This window comes from Fusarium musae, chromosome 5, assembly GCF_019915245.1.
Source record: "Fusarium musae strain F31 chromosome 5, whole genome shotgun sequence".
In the NCBI taxonomy this organism is placed as follows: Eukaryota; Fungi; Ascomycota; class Sordariomycetes; order Hypocreales; family Nectriaceae; genus Fusarium; species Fusarium musae.
Genome location: NC_058391.1, coordinates 2,467,953 through 2,482,850, shown reverse-complemented (window position 1 = coordinate 2,482,850; position 14,898 = coordinate 2,467,953). Strand labels below are relative to the sequence as shown.

The window sequence follows — 14,898 nt, the reverse complement described above, 5'->3', positions numbered from 1 at the left end:
ATTCCATGCCTTCCCATTCCTTAACGCCTCGTGTATGTTGTTGTAGGTATATCGTGTCTATTGCCAATTCCAAAATCCCGGAGCCTCGTACACCACGGAGAAGTTATTTCTCTCCCAAATAAATAAAAGCAGTCAAGCTCGTTATGCTTATTGCCATCATGTGAGTCCCAGGCCACGGGTGTCACAGATATTTGTTAAATCCATGAGCCTCAGGTCTGAAATAGAGGCCAGCGTGAAGAAAGAAAAGTGGCGGGTATCACAAATGCCGTTTAATCAAGACACCACACTCCGTAGATCCTTTACCAAGTTGCAGCATCGAGGATCGAAAACATCAAGAGAGGGAAATGCATTTTGCTTGTTGTTCAAGGCTGACTCGTCTCGCGTTCTTCTCGGATCGAAGCCATCGACGAGGCCTGGCCGACGGCCAACATGGATGAATGGCTTAGCGGTGGCATTCCGGCCGATGATTTGACCCCTGTCGCTGAAGGGGCACCGCTGGGTGCTGATGTTCCATTTTCTATCTTTTGCTTCGTGAGTTGGGCTGGATTTATGCCGTTTTCACCGTTGGGTGTTTGCACTTTGGAGTTGTCTGCTGACAATTCTTTATGCAGTGGTGACGAGGGAGAGTTGGACTTTTTGCTTCGAGCATCACCATTTGCTGTATTAGCCCCGCGTGAAGAGTTGCGTGGAGAGACCCGACCAGTCTGACAAAATGGTTAATAAATATCACAATTGATAGAGGATAGAAGAGGTGTACTTGTTTGGCCCACCGAAGACCACAGCTGTTACAAAGATCCCTTTGACCACTGGGTCCTCTTCGCCATTCGGGCGTGTTTCTTGTGTGGCAGTTGGCGCAGTCTCGCACCACATTGCCAACGCCCTTTCTTCGCTTACGTTTTTTCTTGCTGGAAAGCAGACCGCCAAGTTCCTCAGCAAGAATACGATTGACCTTTTCCATCTGCCGCAACTCGAATTGCCAGCTAGAGCATTTCGTTGTTCTCAATTCATCAAAAATGTTGTCCTCCGAGGCCAAAGCAGCGTCTTGGCTACCGGGGGCCAACGCACCACCAGCAGGCTGTGAAATATGGCCCGTGGCGTGGTTTTCGGTACCGTTACTGGATCTCGGGGTTGCGGCGAGAGACCTGGAACCGGTGCTGGCGGGAGCCAGGTTACGTGATGATGCCTTGAGAAGCTTTGTCTGGGCAAGCAAGAACGATGGCTTTTGGCCCTCAGAAGCGTCGCCGGGGTACAGAGTCGTCTGGGCTTGCAACACTTGGCCCCTACGGTTCTGGACCTCGTGTTTGCATGTGACAATTTTTCCTCGCCTGGCTTTTTCCAGTGTTCGCCCAAACTCGGGACGCGATTCTTTTCGCATAAGATCCTGTATACTGGTTCCCACCAGGCTATCAGGCTGGAGGTCGAGGAGAGATCGGATATTCGAAGAGACGTATAAGAACAGGCCCGATGTCGAGAGCTTCGTCCAGAGTTCGCTGTCCCCAATACCACCATTCGCTTCAAGATTGCGGCGACTTAGAGCAAACACCGGTCGCTTGCGGCCTACCAAAATGATGCACTTTCGACCTTTTCCTTGTTCGACAAACAGTGAACCATGGCTTTCGAACCAAGTGTAACCACTGTGCTTTCTGCGTATTCGGAACACGATGTTGACAGGGTTTCCGGTTGTTGTGTCCTTCAGCTCGCGTGTAACAGGAACGATATCAGATGGATGGCATACTGTTGAGAGTGAGTTGCCAACCAAATCCGCAGCCTCATATTCTAGGACCTTCTTGCAAGACGGAGAGAGATATAGGAAGAGACCTTTGAGCGACAGAACGTGAACCACATCGTCGGTATTCTCGAGGAGCATCTTATCCCATGATTGCTTATGCCAATCAGAGGTGAGGCCCTTGGGGCTGAATTGCTGCAACAGGGTGGAGACATCATCAACGCCTAACGTCTGGCCATTATCGGGCTCCCAGTGACTGGATTGCGGTGGTGTCCAGATATATTGACCAATGTCGCTGTGTTTGTAGTTCACCTTTACACCACCAAGGTCTTGGTTTGATGCGATCGCGTCCGGGCACTCGACGAGATCGATCTGGAAGCCAATAAAATATCTGATCTCATCAGTGTCCCACGGTATGGGGATCATAGTCAGAAGGTTGAGGAAAGGCTTTCCGCCCTTTCGATAGTTGATAAGACTCTGTTGAACTTCCCTGCCTTCGTGAACCATCTTCTTCAAATTGTAGACAGCTCCATCATCAACGAACTCTCGCTTGGAGCCCGCTTCGACTTTGCCATCTGGGGCCTGCAGAAAGCGGCAGTTCTGGCCGACAATCTCATGACGACTATAGCCGGTAAGGTTTTGGAAGTTGTCGGAAACGTATATAATAGGGCAATCGTTCATGGAGACATCGCAGACGACAAAGGCGCAGGACATATCCACAGCGCCAAGTTGTATGCGCGGGTTCTTACGAGTAGCGACTAACCACAGAGCTTTAAGCATATCAAATCCACTCTTTGAGTATATCGTCTTTTCCTTCGAGTCCCTCGGGGCATCGCCGGTTGATGGGGTCGTTGCAACTGAAGTGCTAGTCGGATGAGTAACGGTTGAAGAGGACATGGCTCCGTGTGAGTGTTGCTGTGGAGGTGAAACAACAGAGCCGGAGGCAGTTGAGACTTGGCGAGAAAGTGCAGGCAAGTTTTGATTGTTATCTACAGCATTCATGTTGTTAAAAGCCTGATGGTTCATCATACTTTCGCCCGAGTCCTCTATGGTATCCATGGCGTTGTTGGCGGGAGCAGGGATCGGGGTCGTCGTGGGGGGGTTGGTTTGGCTCATATTCATGGAGCCTGCATCTGGAGAAAGATCCATGGAGAAGTCGTTACCAACCTGAACCTGAGGGGTCAGTTGGCCTTGTGGGAACTGGGACATGGACGGTGAGTAAAGGTTCATCGGTGAAGCGTTGCCGGCCATTTGTGCTCCAACGCTCATGCTTGCAAAGGTAGAGGGCATCATAGAACTCATCATATCAGGGGATATGGTCGAATAGTCATTTGGGTCGGATGTCATATAATTGCCCATTTGGTCCATGCCGATGGAGGTATTAATGGTGGGAAACCCCCCTCCCATGGGCGGTTGGTTAAATTGGTACGAGTTGAGGTCGGCGTTATCGGTTCCAAAGGTCATCATGTCACCGTTGCCGACTGAAGACATCCGCCTTTGCCCTTGCTGCTGCTGCTGCTGCTGATTCATCTGGAACTGACCCATAGGGTTAGCGAAGGCTTGGGGCATGCTCTGTCGGCGGTATAGCTTGTCTTGGTTATCGCGCACAATATCATCGAGGGAATCTCCTCCCTGGTAGAAGGTCGGGTCGTTCATATTGTGCTGCATGTGGTTCTGCTGGTTCTGCTGCATTCGAGGTTGTTGGAACTGCTGAGATGGTTGCTGCTGTTGCTGCTGCTGATGGGGAGAGTAGTAGCCATCCATAGCGACAGCATCTGGCTGGATGGCCTAGCCAGGCGCTCGAGGGAAGTGGTGAGCGGGTGCTGTCCCGTATGTATGGCGCGAAGTCTGGCAGGTGGTGTCCTGGCTCGACTACCGAGGCGTCGGAAAGGTTGGCGGCCTGATTAGGAGACCCTAGCTGCAGCGGAAACGAAAGCGAAGACTGGTGACAAACGCAACAAATACGACGAGGTGAGAGAAGTCGCAATATGGTAGAACCGTGGCGGGTCGAGATGGTTTGGGTCGATGGTTTGACGTGATAAATCAAGCTGGAGAGATCAAGCGATCGAGCGAAAAAGAGAGGAACAGGGTATGGATAATCGCAGATGGCAAATGCGCGGGGGTGGATATTTCGTGCTTGGTCGAATTTGTACTGTTCAGGATTGGACTGTGGCTCAAAAATCGGCGATGTTTCGAAAGGTCGGAAATGCGGGAAATTTGCGATCAGGAGGGAAAGCGAGAGAAAAGAAGATTCTACGTTGGAGGCAGGATCGCGTCAAGGTCGAGGAGGGAGGATTCGCTATGTAGGTCGTTTGAAGGGGAAAACGAGAGGGACGGAGAAGTAGAGGACGGTATGGCAGAAGAAGAATGGGAATGCGTGAGAAGCAGATGCCCTGGGCTGGGCTGGGCCGGGCTGCTTTGGGTGTGTGTGGGTGGGGGAAAGTACCTACCTACCTACCTACCTAAGGTACCTACACCTTTGTCCTGTCCTGTCTTGCCTTACCTTCCGCGCCATGCCATGCCATGCCACGCCTACCTAGAAGCTAGGCCAGTCAAAGAGCAGGCAGTCAAAGGTCGGGTGGGATTGGATGGATCCAATGGATCATGGTGTGGCTAGTGCGAGGTGGGAGGCAAGACAGGCCGAAGGATAACGGACTACTAACGTTATGGGCTACAGTACTGGTGCTAGCTAATGGAAGCCGGAGATTGAGAACTACCTTAACTACGAGCTTGAGAGAGAAACTGGTGACTGTCGCTTTCTGCGGCTCAGTCGAACCCTTCCAAGATTCCCCTGTGCATGTGCACACAACTCAAGGTGAGGTGAGGTATCCGTAGGTAGGTAGGTACCTTATCCATCTCAGGACTTTGGCCTGTCGAGGGTACATAGCGCACAGCACTGTACTGCACTGGCTCTACTGTACCGTACAGAGTACAGGTACTGTAGGGACTCATGCATGTGGGGTAAGGAGGGCCTATGGACTTGAACTTGCGCGTTGATTGAGAGGCGCCAGGAGTAACTCCGGTGCAAGAGGCTTGGGCATTGCCCAATAGAGGCTAGACTCGAGCAGGAGCCGGGAATGATTTGACATCAGATGGGTGAGTCTGGGTACCTACATAAATCATAGCATGATGAAAACGTTGGTTATTTAACAGAAACTGATAAAATATATAAATAGACAGTTATAACTTGATATAGGTAAATAACTTTAAAAATGTTTTCCGAATAATAAAAGACGTGGTTACCTTACCGTGTCTATCGGGTTTACTGGAGGACAGCATTGGCCCGACAGGAAGACCCTGTGCTTCGCTTCTGCCCAGGCACCTCAGCACAACAATTTATCCTTTCTAGGTTTGTACATGCCCTGTGCCTGTCAAGTCTTGAGATCATCTCCGTTCTGGGCAATATCCTGTTTTTGCATTGAGACACACAGTCAGTCAAAATCACTACTATCGAGATCTGAAATCTCATACTAAAAAATGCATCTTCCTTACCAGAAGAAAAAAAAAAAGAAAGTTCGTGCAAGCAAGTCCCTAGATATGAAATGAATACCCTGCATGAGAATGTCTCGAATTCGCTAGCACACCCGCCGTTCCTTGCAGGCCAGTAAGACCAAAGTGCGAGCAAGCCAGCAAGCATTCATCATTCATTCAGATGGAGGAGGGCAAGTACAGTAGGTATACCTATACAGTATTAAGATTCAACACGCCCCCCCCCCCCTTCTCCATGTGTGTGGCTTTTGCTTTCACCTAAAGGTACCCGTCAACCCTGGTCGCCATCATCATTAACTTTGTTTTAAGTGCCAATGCCCACGAGTCTGTCATTTTGAAATGGCATTTGCGCTCTGGCGATGGCGACAGAGTTGATACTCTGAATGCCTTAAGTACCGAATTTGGGCAGTACATTGACTCAATTCGCCCTCCTTATCATCCATACTTGTACTACTGCGAATTCTGGCTGAATCAGTCAATACTCATATAGCAAGCCAGAGACAAATATCAGAGTATCGCCGATATCAAGAAAGGGTCTCCTTAACCATCCTGCGTGCGAGTAAAAGACGTTCATTCCATATCTCCCCAAACCCATCTAATCATTCAGCCCTGGAAACAATACCGGTGTGGTTATTTTATTCATAATTCCGTACGCTACAAAACTCGTCATCTATATACATCACAGACCGACCAACCGATTGACTGATTGACTGTCTCGCCGCTGCCGACCAAAACCCTCGCGACGAGGTACTGACCAGTTATCAATAACCTAACTCGTAAACTCTAATGATTTTGCAAAAAAGGCGCCATGCGGTCTTAAGGATATAGACTGCCTAAACAAAATGCCCTCTCATTTTTACCCCGACGCCTAGGACCGTCGTCCTGTGTTTCTCTTCTTCCATGTTCGGAACATGGTATTGGCTGGATGCGGATTCAAACCCGATACACTTTGCTCGAATGAAGCGCATTTCCACATCACGCCGATGCCACCATTGCTTTGTGAATTCGCCTGTTGGAACTGCCTGCCCCGTGAACGGGTTCCAAGCCCATGGCTGGTCATCTTATAGCGTTCATCGTCTAAAGACAGGACGCTATATCTCTCCAGAAATGGCTTATAGGGCCATCTCGACACCCGGCGAAAATCGGCTGGGTGATATGAACCAGTCTGCCTTCATATGACTTCCCAAAGGGTGGCAAGGCTCAGCCCATCTGCGAGCTTCCTCCTAGTTGAAGAATCCCATGATAGTTCGCTGTGCCTCAGGAGAAAACTGCTGCAGAAGGGGTGTAGGGTCAACGCCGGTCGATGTCAGAAATCCCTTAGTTGCTAGTGCTACCCGGTTGGCAGTCTGTCCCACAAGGGTCTCTGCCTCGAGAGCCTGAGCGATAAACACGAAGATTTTGCCCGCTTGGTTCGCTACAGCTGGGTGTCGTCTACAAGTTCAAAGCGTTAGCATGAGCACACCAAAATACTGGTAGTACGTTGAGGGCTGAGAGTACTTACTGGTCAATCAACTCCGCAAGGTATGCATAAGCATAAGGTGCCGCTTCTTCATCGTTGGTCACGGGTAGAGTCTCCACCCATTGTGTAATCACGGTTTGCACATCTCCAACTGTGCTTGCATTGTAGTGGAGAATCTTGGCGATAGCTGCGCATGCATTCTCAGTTGCATAGACATTGTCCTCATTACGGGCGTCAGGAACCTGAGTGACCTGGAACAAGAAGGGGACTGAGCCTCCCAAGAACGGCGCCCACGGTGCTCCACCTCGGTGCGCCGCAACTCCGATGCCGTAAGCTGCCGCCTGGCGAATAGCCGGCGAAGCATCACGGCAACCATCGATGAGCGGTTGGGTGATGTAGTTGGCATATCGTGTGCTCTCAGGACCGCAGTACTCAAGGACGTCATCCATTATGCAGAGTCCCCACTGGCGTTGGGTGGGATCGTTTGAGGTAAGGAAGCCCTCGTATGTGGGCATCAATCGCTCCCAGGCAGGCAAGAACGCGGCACCGTGGTTCTTGAAAATAGCATGGAAAGCCTTGTTCATATCCGAAAGCAGGGTCTGGTCATCCTCGATAGCCATCAAAGTATCCTCGGCCTCATCTTCCACATCCTCGGCAGTGGCCCCCTCCTTATCCTCCAGACGCTGGGCGACACGGTCCTTGTAGTCCTCAATAGCAGAATGTACCGAGTCGATGAATCGGCTGAGATGATCTGCAGAAAGACAGTCCTTTCCAATGACCTCAACAGATTCATAGAAGCATTGGTACATCTCAGCAAGTGTGTCGATGGCAGGCTCAGCAGTCAAGACCTCGAGGAGCTTGTCAACAGTAGCACTCCACAGACCACGGAGCTCGTTGGATTGCGGGCCATAGGCTTTCTTGTAGGAGCTCAACAGCTGAGGGACAAGCTTGGCAGAGATATATCGAACAGGATCGTGGAAGAAGAATGCAAGGCCAGGCAAAGCAATCTTCTCCATGATCTCCGCTACATAGGGAGCAAAGGAAGCCTCAAGGACTTGGGCGTAGACGACCAGGAGCTCAATAGCCATGTGCTTGTCATCCATGGTACTTGTCTTGATACCAATCATCTTCCCCTTTAGGGGAACAAGTTCCCATCCCTCCTCATTCTGCATCTGCTCAACCTGGTCATCATCGTCCAGTAGTTGGATATCAGCCTTGGCAACAGCAAGCTCCAGCAGAGGAGGCATGACGTTGTGAAGAAATGGAAGGAAGTCGGAACCGAGAACACGACACATGCGGCCCCAGCAGTGCATGAGGTATTGAGCTTGAGGGTCGTCTGCATCAGTAATGTTTGCCTGAATGTTGGCCAGAAGGTTGACAAGAGTCATAGCATCCTGACCAAGACGCTCTTTTCCAACGGCCAGAGCGATCAATGTGGCGCACTCCATAGCCTTAGCACGCAGAAGTCGGTACTCCTTCTCACTCTGGTTCTGGAGAACATTAACAAGAAGAGGCATGAGGGTATCGTAGTATTTCGAGAAGGCAGCTTCAGCGGCGTCGGCGATGGTGGCTATTGTTGACAGAGCTTGCTCTTGGACATAGCGCTTTTCATTTTGAAGGAGCTGGAAAAGATGTGAGAGGAGCTCGTCCAGATATGGCTCTAGAGTGGCCTTCTCGGCCTCCTCACAGAAGTTGACAAGAGCAGCTGCTGCGTGAGACTTGACACGGCCCTCGGGCGAGTCGAGGACAGGAATGATTGCCTTGAGAACTCGGTCGTAGTAGTCGGTCTGCATCTTAGGGGCAAAATCAGTGCTCATCTGACCAAGAGCATTGCAGCCAGCCCATCGAACTCGAGGATGAGGATCTCGGAGAGCGGGGACCACTAGATCTAGTACTTGGCTAAGCTCCCCAATCATCAGATCACGGCAGCCCTCGGAGATGGCAGAGATGGCCATCAGGGCAGCATGTCGATCCCTCCAAGCCATGGAAGTCATCATACGAGGAAGCCAGTTAAAAGTAGGGGCTAGAATGGTCTGTCCTCCCAGCTTGTTCGCAAGTCGGTCCATGGTTTGCTCGCCAGCAACGTGATTCTGGTCACTCTCGTCCTGATCAAACTGCAAGGTGAGTTAGTTACATGAATTATGTGTCGCCATTCACTGAAAACTCACGTCGTCAGATGCCATCCACTCGGAAGCATCATCGTCATCCTCGCCTAGATCCGTCATGAGACTCAAGCACTGAGTGATCATGTCGTTCGTGTAGGATGGATCCTTTCGGCACACGGAGGGGGCGTAATCGGCAAATGTGGCCATGAGCTCGAGAGCGTTTTGACGGCAGATGTTTTCGAGCTCCTTGTCTTGGATCACTGAAATGCTAAATTGGACAAGGTTCTGGAAGAGAGGCTTGAACATTTTGGGAGCAGACTCGGCGAGGTCGATGAGAGCAAGGAGCGCCTTGCTGAGGTCGTCGGAATCCTGAGAATCCTTGATCGGGGGAAGAATGTTGAGGACATCGGGAATAAGGGCGTAGTACTTAGCCTGTCCCTTCTTGCTAATAGTCCTGAAGAATGAAGCAAAAGCCTCCATAGCCGCAAGACGGACCTATAGCTGTGGTTAGCAGAGCCATGATATGCTATGTGGGACAGAAAAGTCTGCCCCGCGGGAGGGGTGCCGTACCATGACGGCGTCGTCTTTGAAGCCCTTCTGGAAAGCTTGAAGAACAGCCTCCTCATGCTGCTTCTCGATGATGGCGGGAGTGGTCGCGAAGACACGGAACGCATTCTCTCGCTTCTCTGGTTCGGGAGCTTGGCTAAGTTGGAAAAGAGCGCCAAGCAGTTCGGGCCAAATATCGCCTGTTGCAGGAGTTGTTAGCAAAGATCCAAGATACGGAGAGTCGTTTCAGGGCTTCTGAAAGCTTACCATTCTCGGTGTATTGTCTGGCAAGCTCGGCAACAGCATCACTAATTTTGTTGCGAACGAGGCGCTCAGACTCGGCGGCAAGGGTCTCGAGAATCTTTTGTCGAATGACAGCGGCTTGGTCCTTGGTCAAAGAGATGAACAGATCTGTGGTCTCTCCGGACTCATTCTTGCGGGTTTTTGAAGCAATTCGGCGGAAGATTACAGCGGAAAAGGATCGTGTCGCATTGTCGCCAGCAGCTTGAATCTGTTCCGCCAGTCCCATCAACAGGACCTCAGGTCGGGTGGCAGTCCAGTTGTTCTGCAGGTGCTCCTCGGCTTGTGATCTTATACTGTTGTCGGGGGACTGCAGAGCTTGCAGGAGCTGTGAAAGCTCTGCGTGGATGTCGGGTGGGAGCAGAGACATTGTTGTGGTCGTGGAGGGTTGCTGATGGTGATGTCCACCAGCAGACGACAAAGAAAGTTTGGGTCTCAATCGGAGAATGTGGGCAAGAGTAGCGATAATGAAGTACTGCTTGAAGAAGAACCTAAGAGGGTGAAAAAGCTACGAGCCGTCGAGGTTCGTTGGCTTGAGTCGGCCGTGGCTTCACTTTAAGGGACGAGATTTCCAAAGATCCCAAATGGTGTGAAAGAAAGAAGAGAGGGATTGAATGGGAGCAGAAAGTGAAGTGGGGGAGGGGAAGCCCAAAGCTGAGGGTCGTGAATAAGTACCGTCCGGGCGAGTCTTTGGTGGCGAGGTACTTGGGGACCCGACAGACTTGAGCCCAAAAGAAAAAAAAAAAAAAACAAAGGGTGCGCGGTGACCAGGTTGTGACTAGTGTGTTTTTTCTGTAAGGCAAGGTAGTAAGTTAGTAGGTAAGGTATTGTTTATTTTTTACCTTTTCTGCCAGGCTACAATCAAGACATCCAACCTACCTTAGGACTGACTTTATGCAAGTTGAACTTAAGAAATAACCTGCAAAGCTTCTGATGGAAACTTTTCTGGACATGTAAAGTTAATATTCAGGTGTTGTGTCTCTGGTTGGCGCATGATATGAAGGTCTGAAATCATCAAAGAATAATTGATGCCAGATGGACCGAGAGAACGCCTCTTTGATCATCCAGCACCGTAGACAAAGAAGATTAAAATGAGCCAAACAGCAATTGGCAAGGCAGTCGGACCTCAATGTCTCTTGTTATCATTAAGTTTATTTGATTTCCATACGTTGTTTGTCTGTGCCCCACCACACCGCCAGAACGGATGGCTTCCATCCATCAAATATGCACAATGAAATCTTCTTTCTTGTCATGATGCATTGCGGCTGCAGCTCAGTTACCTTAGCCAACCATTTCTTTAACCTATCAAATTGACACGAAGCGTTTCCTCTGGCCTGAGTAGTTTTGAGTTTGGGTATTTGATAAGCTGCAGCATATGATGCTGAATACTGAAGCTTATAAGACTTTGGGATCCAACACGAGTACTCACCACCATCTGACAATTTGAAATGTCAACTGTAGCAGCTTGAATTCTTTTAAGGTCATTCATTGACTCGAGCTTGCCAAGTAGTAGCAGCACTTTTGTATTGCTGACTTCCATTATTGGACTCATCGGCTTGATCTTATACACAAGTCGAAGTTCTACAAAGATCTTGGAGAACGAATATTTCGAGATTCAACATGGCGATATTTACCAGCAAGGCACTTATAAAAGCCCTGGCAAGTTTCCTATTGCTCTTTTGTTCTTGTTACCTGTGCATGCGTATCAGAGCTTAGTTTAGTAACGTATCACGAACTGCAGGACCAGGGAGTTCCTTGAAGACACCCATATTCTCTAGTCGTGTCCACGTTAGTGAGTGATGATCATCGCTGTTGGTGTACATGCGCCACGGTAGAAGCTTCTGCGATAGCTCTGCCGAGTTGTGAGGTTGCGAGGTTGGATGGTTAGGTGCTGGAATGGATTATCTGATATTGGTGTAAATCAATTCCTAAATAGTAGTCACAGCTGCATGGAGATCGAACGCCCAGATGCCCACCTAAGTATTTGAATTTAATGTACCTTACCTATGTAGTATTTAGTGGTGGTTTCTTCCACCTTGTCAGGGTTGAATTACTTCTCTATCAGTAAGTTTCCACACTGAAGATTGAGCTCCCACCGTCCCCGACCTCATCCATCCAGTCCATCCATCCATCCATCCATCCATCCATCGCGGGGCACTCCACCATCACCCGCTCACCCACCATTAACTTACCTTAGGCGGCCTATGTCATCATGCAAAACGTTCCCCGCCCACTCATGGCTTTGGATTGTAACCTCGTGCCCCTCGCAGACAGGTCTCATCTCCAGACCAACCTCCGCAGCAAGAGGCAGAAAAAAAACCATTCCACTTCACTTCACTTCACTTCACTTCACCTCATCTATCGATCGCCTTGTCCTTGGCAAATAAATGTCTTCTGATCTTTTGTATCCTGATTCTTCTTAGTTCGTGACTCTGACTTTGACTCTGATTCTAATCACTTTCCAATATTGGACTTGAATATTGAACAACTCGAACCACTCGCTCGCTCTCTTGTCCTCCACTGCCTGCGCCCCGCGTCCACTCCCACATCCGTCTTGTCTCGCCTCGCATTCGCCCTTCTCTGTGCAAACTATCCATCATTTCATCATTGCAATTGTCGCGACAAATCACTATTCGCCATTATCTGTTCATCTGTCACTCGGTTGCAATACATACAGCGCTGTTTTGTTCGCCCTAGTCGTGTTGATCTATCGCTTATTGCCAGTCCGATCTATCAGTCAGTCAGTCAATTCATCGCCTGGCCAAAGCGAAGCGATTCCACCATGGACCCCTCACCGAGCTCAACCTCCCGCGAGCTCAAGGATACTCGCGCGACCAGCTCGACCAGCCTCAACAGTGCTGCTTCGGGCTCTTCGTCCACTCATAAACCGCCTACTCTTTCTCAGCGATCTCCTTCTGTATCTATATCCGCTGGCTCTGGCCCAAGCTCCATATCCGCACACCGCGCAAGCTTCGCTGAGGGCTTGCGCAATGCGCCCTCATCACCACGCTCTCAACGGCACCCTTCTTTTACACAGGCCGCTCTCCAGGAGTTGCTGAACCATCCTCCGGCAGGAAACAAGCATGCTAACCCCAGATTTGCCGGCCGCGATTGGCGTGATGTAGCTATCGGAGAGCTTGTATCTCCCGATGATATTAAGTGGGTTGAGTTCGATAGCAGCGTTGAAGAAGCTACAAAGGTGAGCCTAAAACTTTGACTGCCACCCAATACAGAACCGATCCTCTATGCGCTTTCAGGCCCCGGATAGCCATGCTAACTATAAGTCGCAGCTCCTCCTCAAGAGCCCTACCAACGTTGTTCTGGTCCGTGAGGATCCCTCCACCCATATCGCGGTCTCCACGTTCGATTATACCGATCTGAACGCATACCTACTTGTTGTCGTTGGTCTCGCCAAACCCGAAGAAGATCAGGTTGAGCTATTCAATTCGATTCTGGCCAAGGCCCAGGAAGGTGGCCAGATTCCTTTACGAGACGTCTTCCCTCTTTTCCGCAAGGAAACACTCATCACGTTGCCTGGTGACGAAAAGCTCGCACAGGCTATTCAAATCCTCGGCAGTGGCATCCACCGTCTGTTGGTGACAACTACTAGTGGCGAGGTGGTTGGCATCGCAAGTCAACTTCGAATTGTCGAGTTTTTCTGGAACGAGGGTGTCAACTTTCCTTCAATCGATCGGCTTTACCCTGCTTTGCTACGTGATCTGGGTGTTGGGGCCAAGGAGATTGTTTCTGTCAAGTGAGTTTCCACACAGTCTCAGGATGATACGTATTGACAGGCCACAGCTCCGATTCACCCTTATCTGAAGCACTCACGCTTATGAACAATGAAGGACTTACCAGCGTTGCAGTTGTTGATAACGGTATGAATGTGGTGGGCAACATCTCCACCAAAGACGTCCGCCACTTAACCAAGAGTTCCAACGCCCATTTACTCAATTCGTCATGCATGAACTTTATTTCTGTGATTCTCAACGAGCGAGGAGTTGAACACGGACGTGACGTCTTTCCCGTATTCTACGTGAACCCATACTCGACTCTGGCCCATACCGTTGCCAAGCTCGTTGCTACTCGATCGCATCGAATGTGGGTGGTTGAATCGGCGTCGCCCTCCCCTTCAGCTCCTGCAACACCTTTGATGGGGCCCCAATCTTTCACGACCGCCGGCCCTCCACCTCCTGCTGCACCTGTATCGGCGCCTGCACCCCCATCGCCTGTCCCGACTGCAGCAGTACCTGCTTCTCCAGTCCCTACAGCTGCTGTGCCCGCATCGGCCATGGCCGGGGCTCGTCTTTCCGGGAGGCTTACCGGTGTTATCTCGTTGACTGATGTACTGAATATGTTTGCGAAGTCGACTGGTTTGCACCCCTCCGATCCCAACGAACAGCGAGCGAGACGAAGACGAAGCTCAAGCAGCTCAGTGCGACCTAGCCTGGACTCGTCTCGAGCTAGTATCGATTTCCGAAGGTGATGGCAATAGAGCTTAGCTATGGACGTCATTACGCAAGTCTTGCTAGAAAAGATGTCAAGCATGGTTGTAATTAATTCCGAAAGAAAGAGAGAAAGAAAGAAAAAAGAAAAGAAAAGAAAAAAAAAATAGGCTATATCAAAGGTACAAGAAGTTAGTTCAATGGGACAAGAGCAACTTCGGATTATTCCAATTCGCGAACCAGGCGTGTTCGCAAACTTCTTGTTCGTGCATATGTTTTTCGAAATATTGAGCATAAGCAAGATTCAAGATTTCCATTCTCACTTCATGTAGGGCATGGTTGTCCAGAGAGGAATGCATCTGGCATACATGAACTTAAAGGATGGACACAATGTGAGAAGCAGAGACATAAATTTGACCAAATCTTTGATCCATAGCAAGTCGCTAAATGCATGCTGTGAAGTGATGGTTTCGCTTCATGTCGTATTGTTGTCATACCAAGTATAATAGACTTGGATCGACGTTTGGGGTGGCAATAAACACGTGAGAGTTACGGATACAGGACCCTTAGACCACATATGTCGCGGTCTGACTGGCCGGGAACATGCCATTCCGGATCCCGGAAAGCCACCCAAAGGTACCTTAGGTAGTAGCCTCAGAAGTTTGAATTGACTCATCATTCATCTCATCTCATCTATTCTTCATCAACGGTTTTTCACGTTCGTATTTCCTTGTTCCCTATATTTCGATCCTTGTTCTTGACTCGATTCTTTGCGCAGCTGTTCTCTCTTAAACTTTTTGTTCGCCATCTTTGATTTCCTCTCCTACT

At 49.8% G+C, this 14,898-nt stretch overlaps 3 protein-coding genes across 3 annotated transcripts; 1 reads left to right on the top strand and 2 right to left on the bottom strand.

Moving 5' to 3' along the window:
- Nucleotides 1–362: 362 nt before the first annotated feature.
- J7337_007168 (uncharacterized protein) lies at nt 363–3,490 on the bottom strand (the record flags this gene model as incomplete). The annotated part of the gene is made up of 2 exons (XM_044824823.1): nt 363–704; nt 758–3,490. The coding sequence occupies 2 exons, from the start codon at nt 3,488–3,490 to the stop codon at nt 363–365; spliced, it is 3,075 nt and encodes a 1,024-aa protein (XP_044680480.1).
- Nucleotides 3,491–6,438: 2,948 nt separating this feature from the next.
- On the bottom strand, nt 6,439–9,995 carry J7337_007167 (uncharacterized protein; the record flags this gene model as incomplete). Its single annotated transcript, XM_044824822.1, has 5 exons — nt 6,439–6,646; nt 6,717–8,788; nt 8,843–9,274; nt 9,350–9,525; nt 9,593–9,995. 5 exons carry the CDS (start codon nt 9,993–9,995, stop codon nt 6,439–6,441), a joined length of 3,291 nt encoding a protein of 1,096 aa, XP_044680479.1.
- Nucleotides 9,996–12,407: 2,412 nt separating this feature from the next.
- Nucleotides 12,408–14,111, top strand: SDS23 (cell separation during budding; the record flags this gene model as incomplete). The annotated part of the gene is made up of 3 exons (XM_044824821.1): nt 12,408–12,824; nt 12,916–13,379; nt 13,427–14,111. The coding sequence occupies 3 exons, from the start codon at nt 12,408–12,410 to the stop codon at nt 14,109–14,111; spliced, it is 1,566 nt and encodes a 521-aa protein (XP_044680478.1).
- Nucleotides 14,112–14,898: the final 787 nt, after the last annotated feature.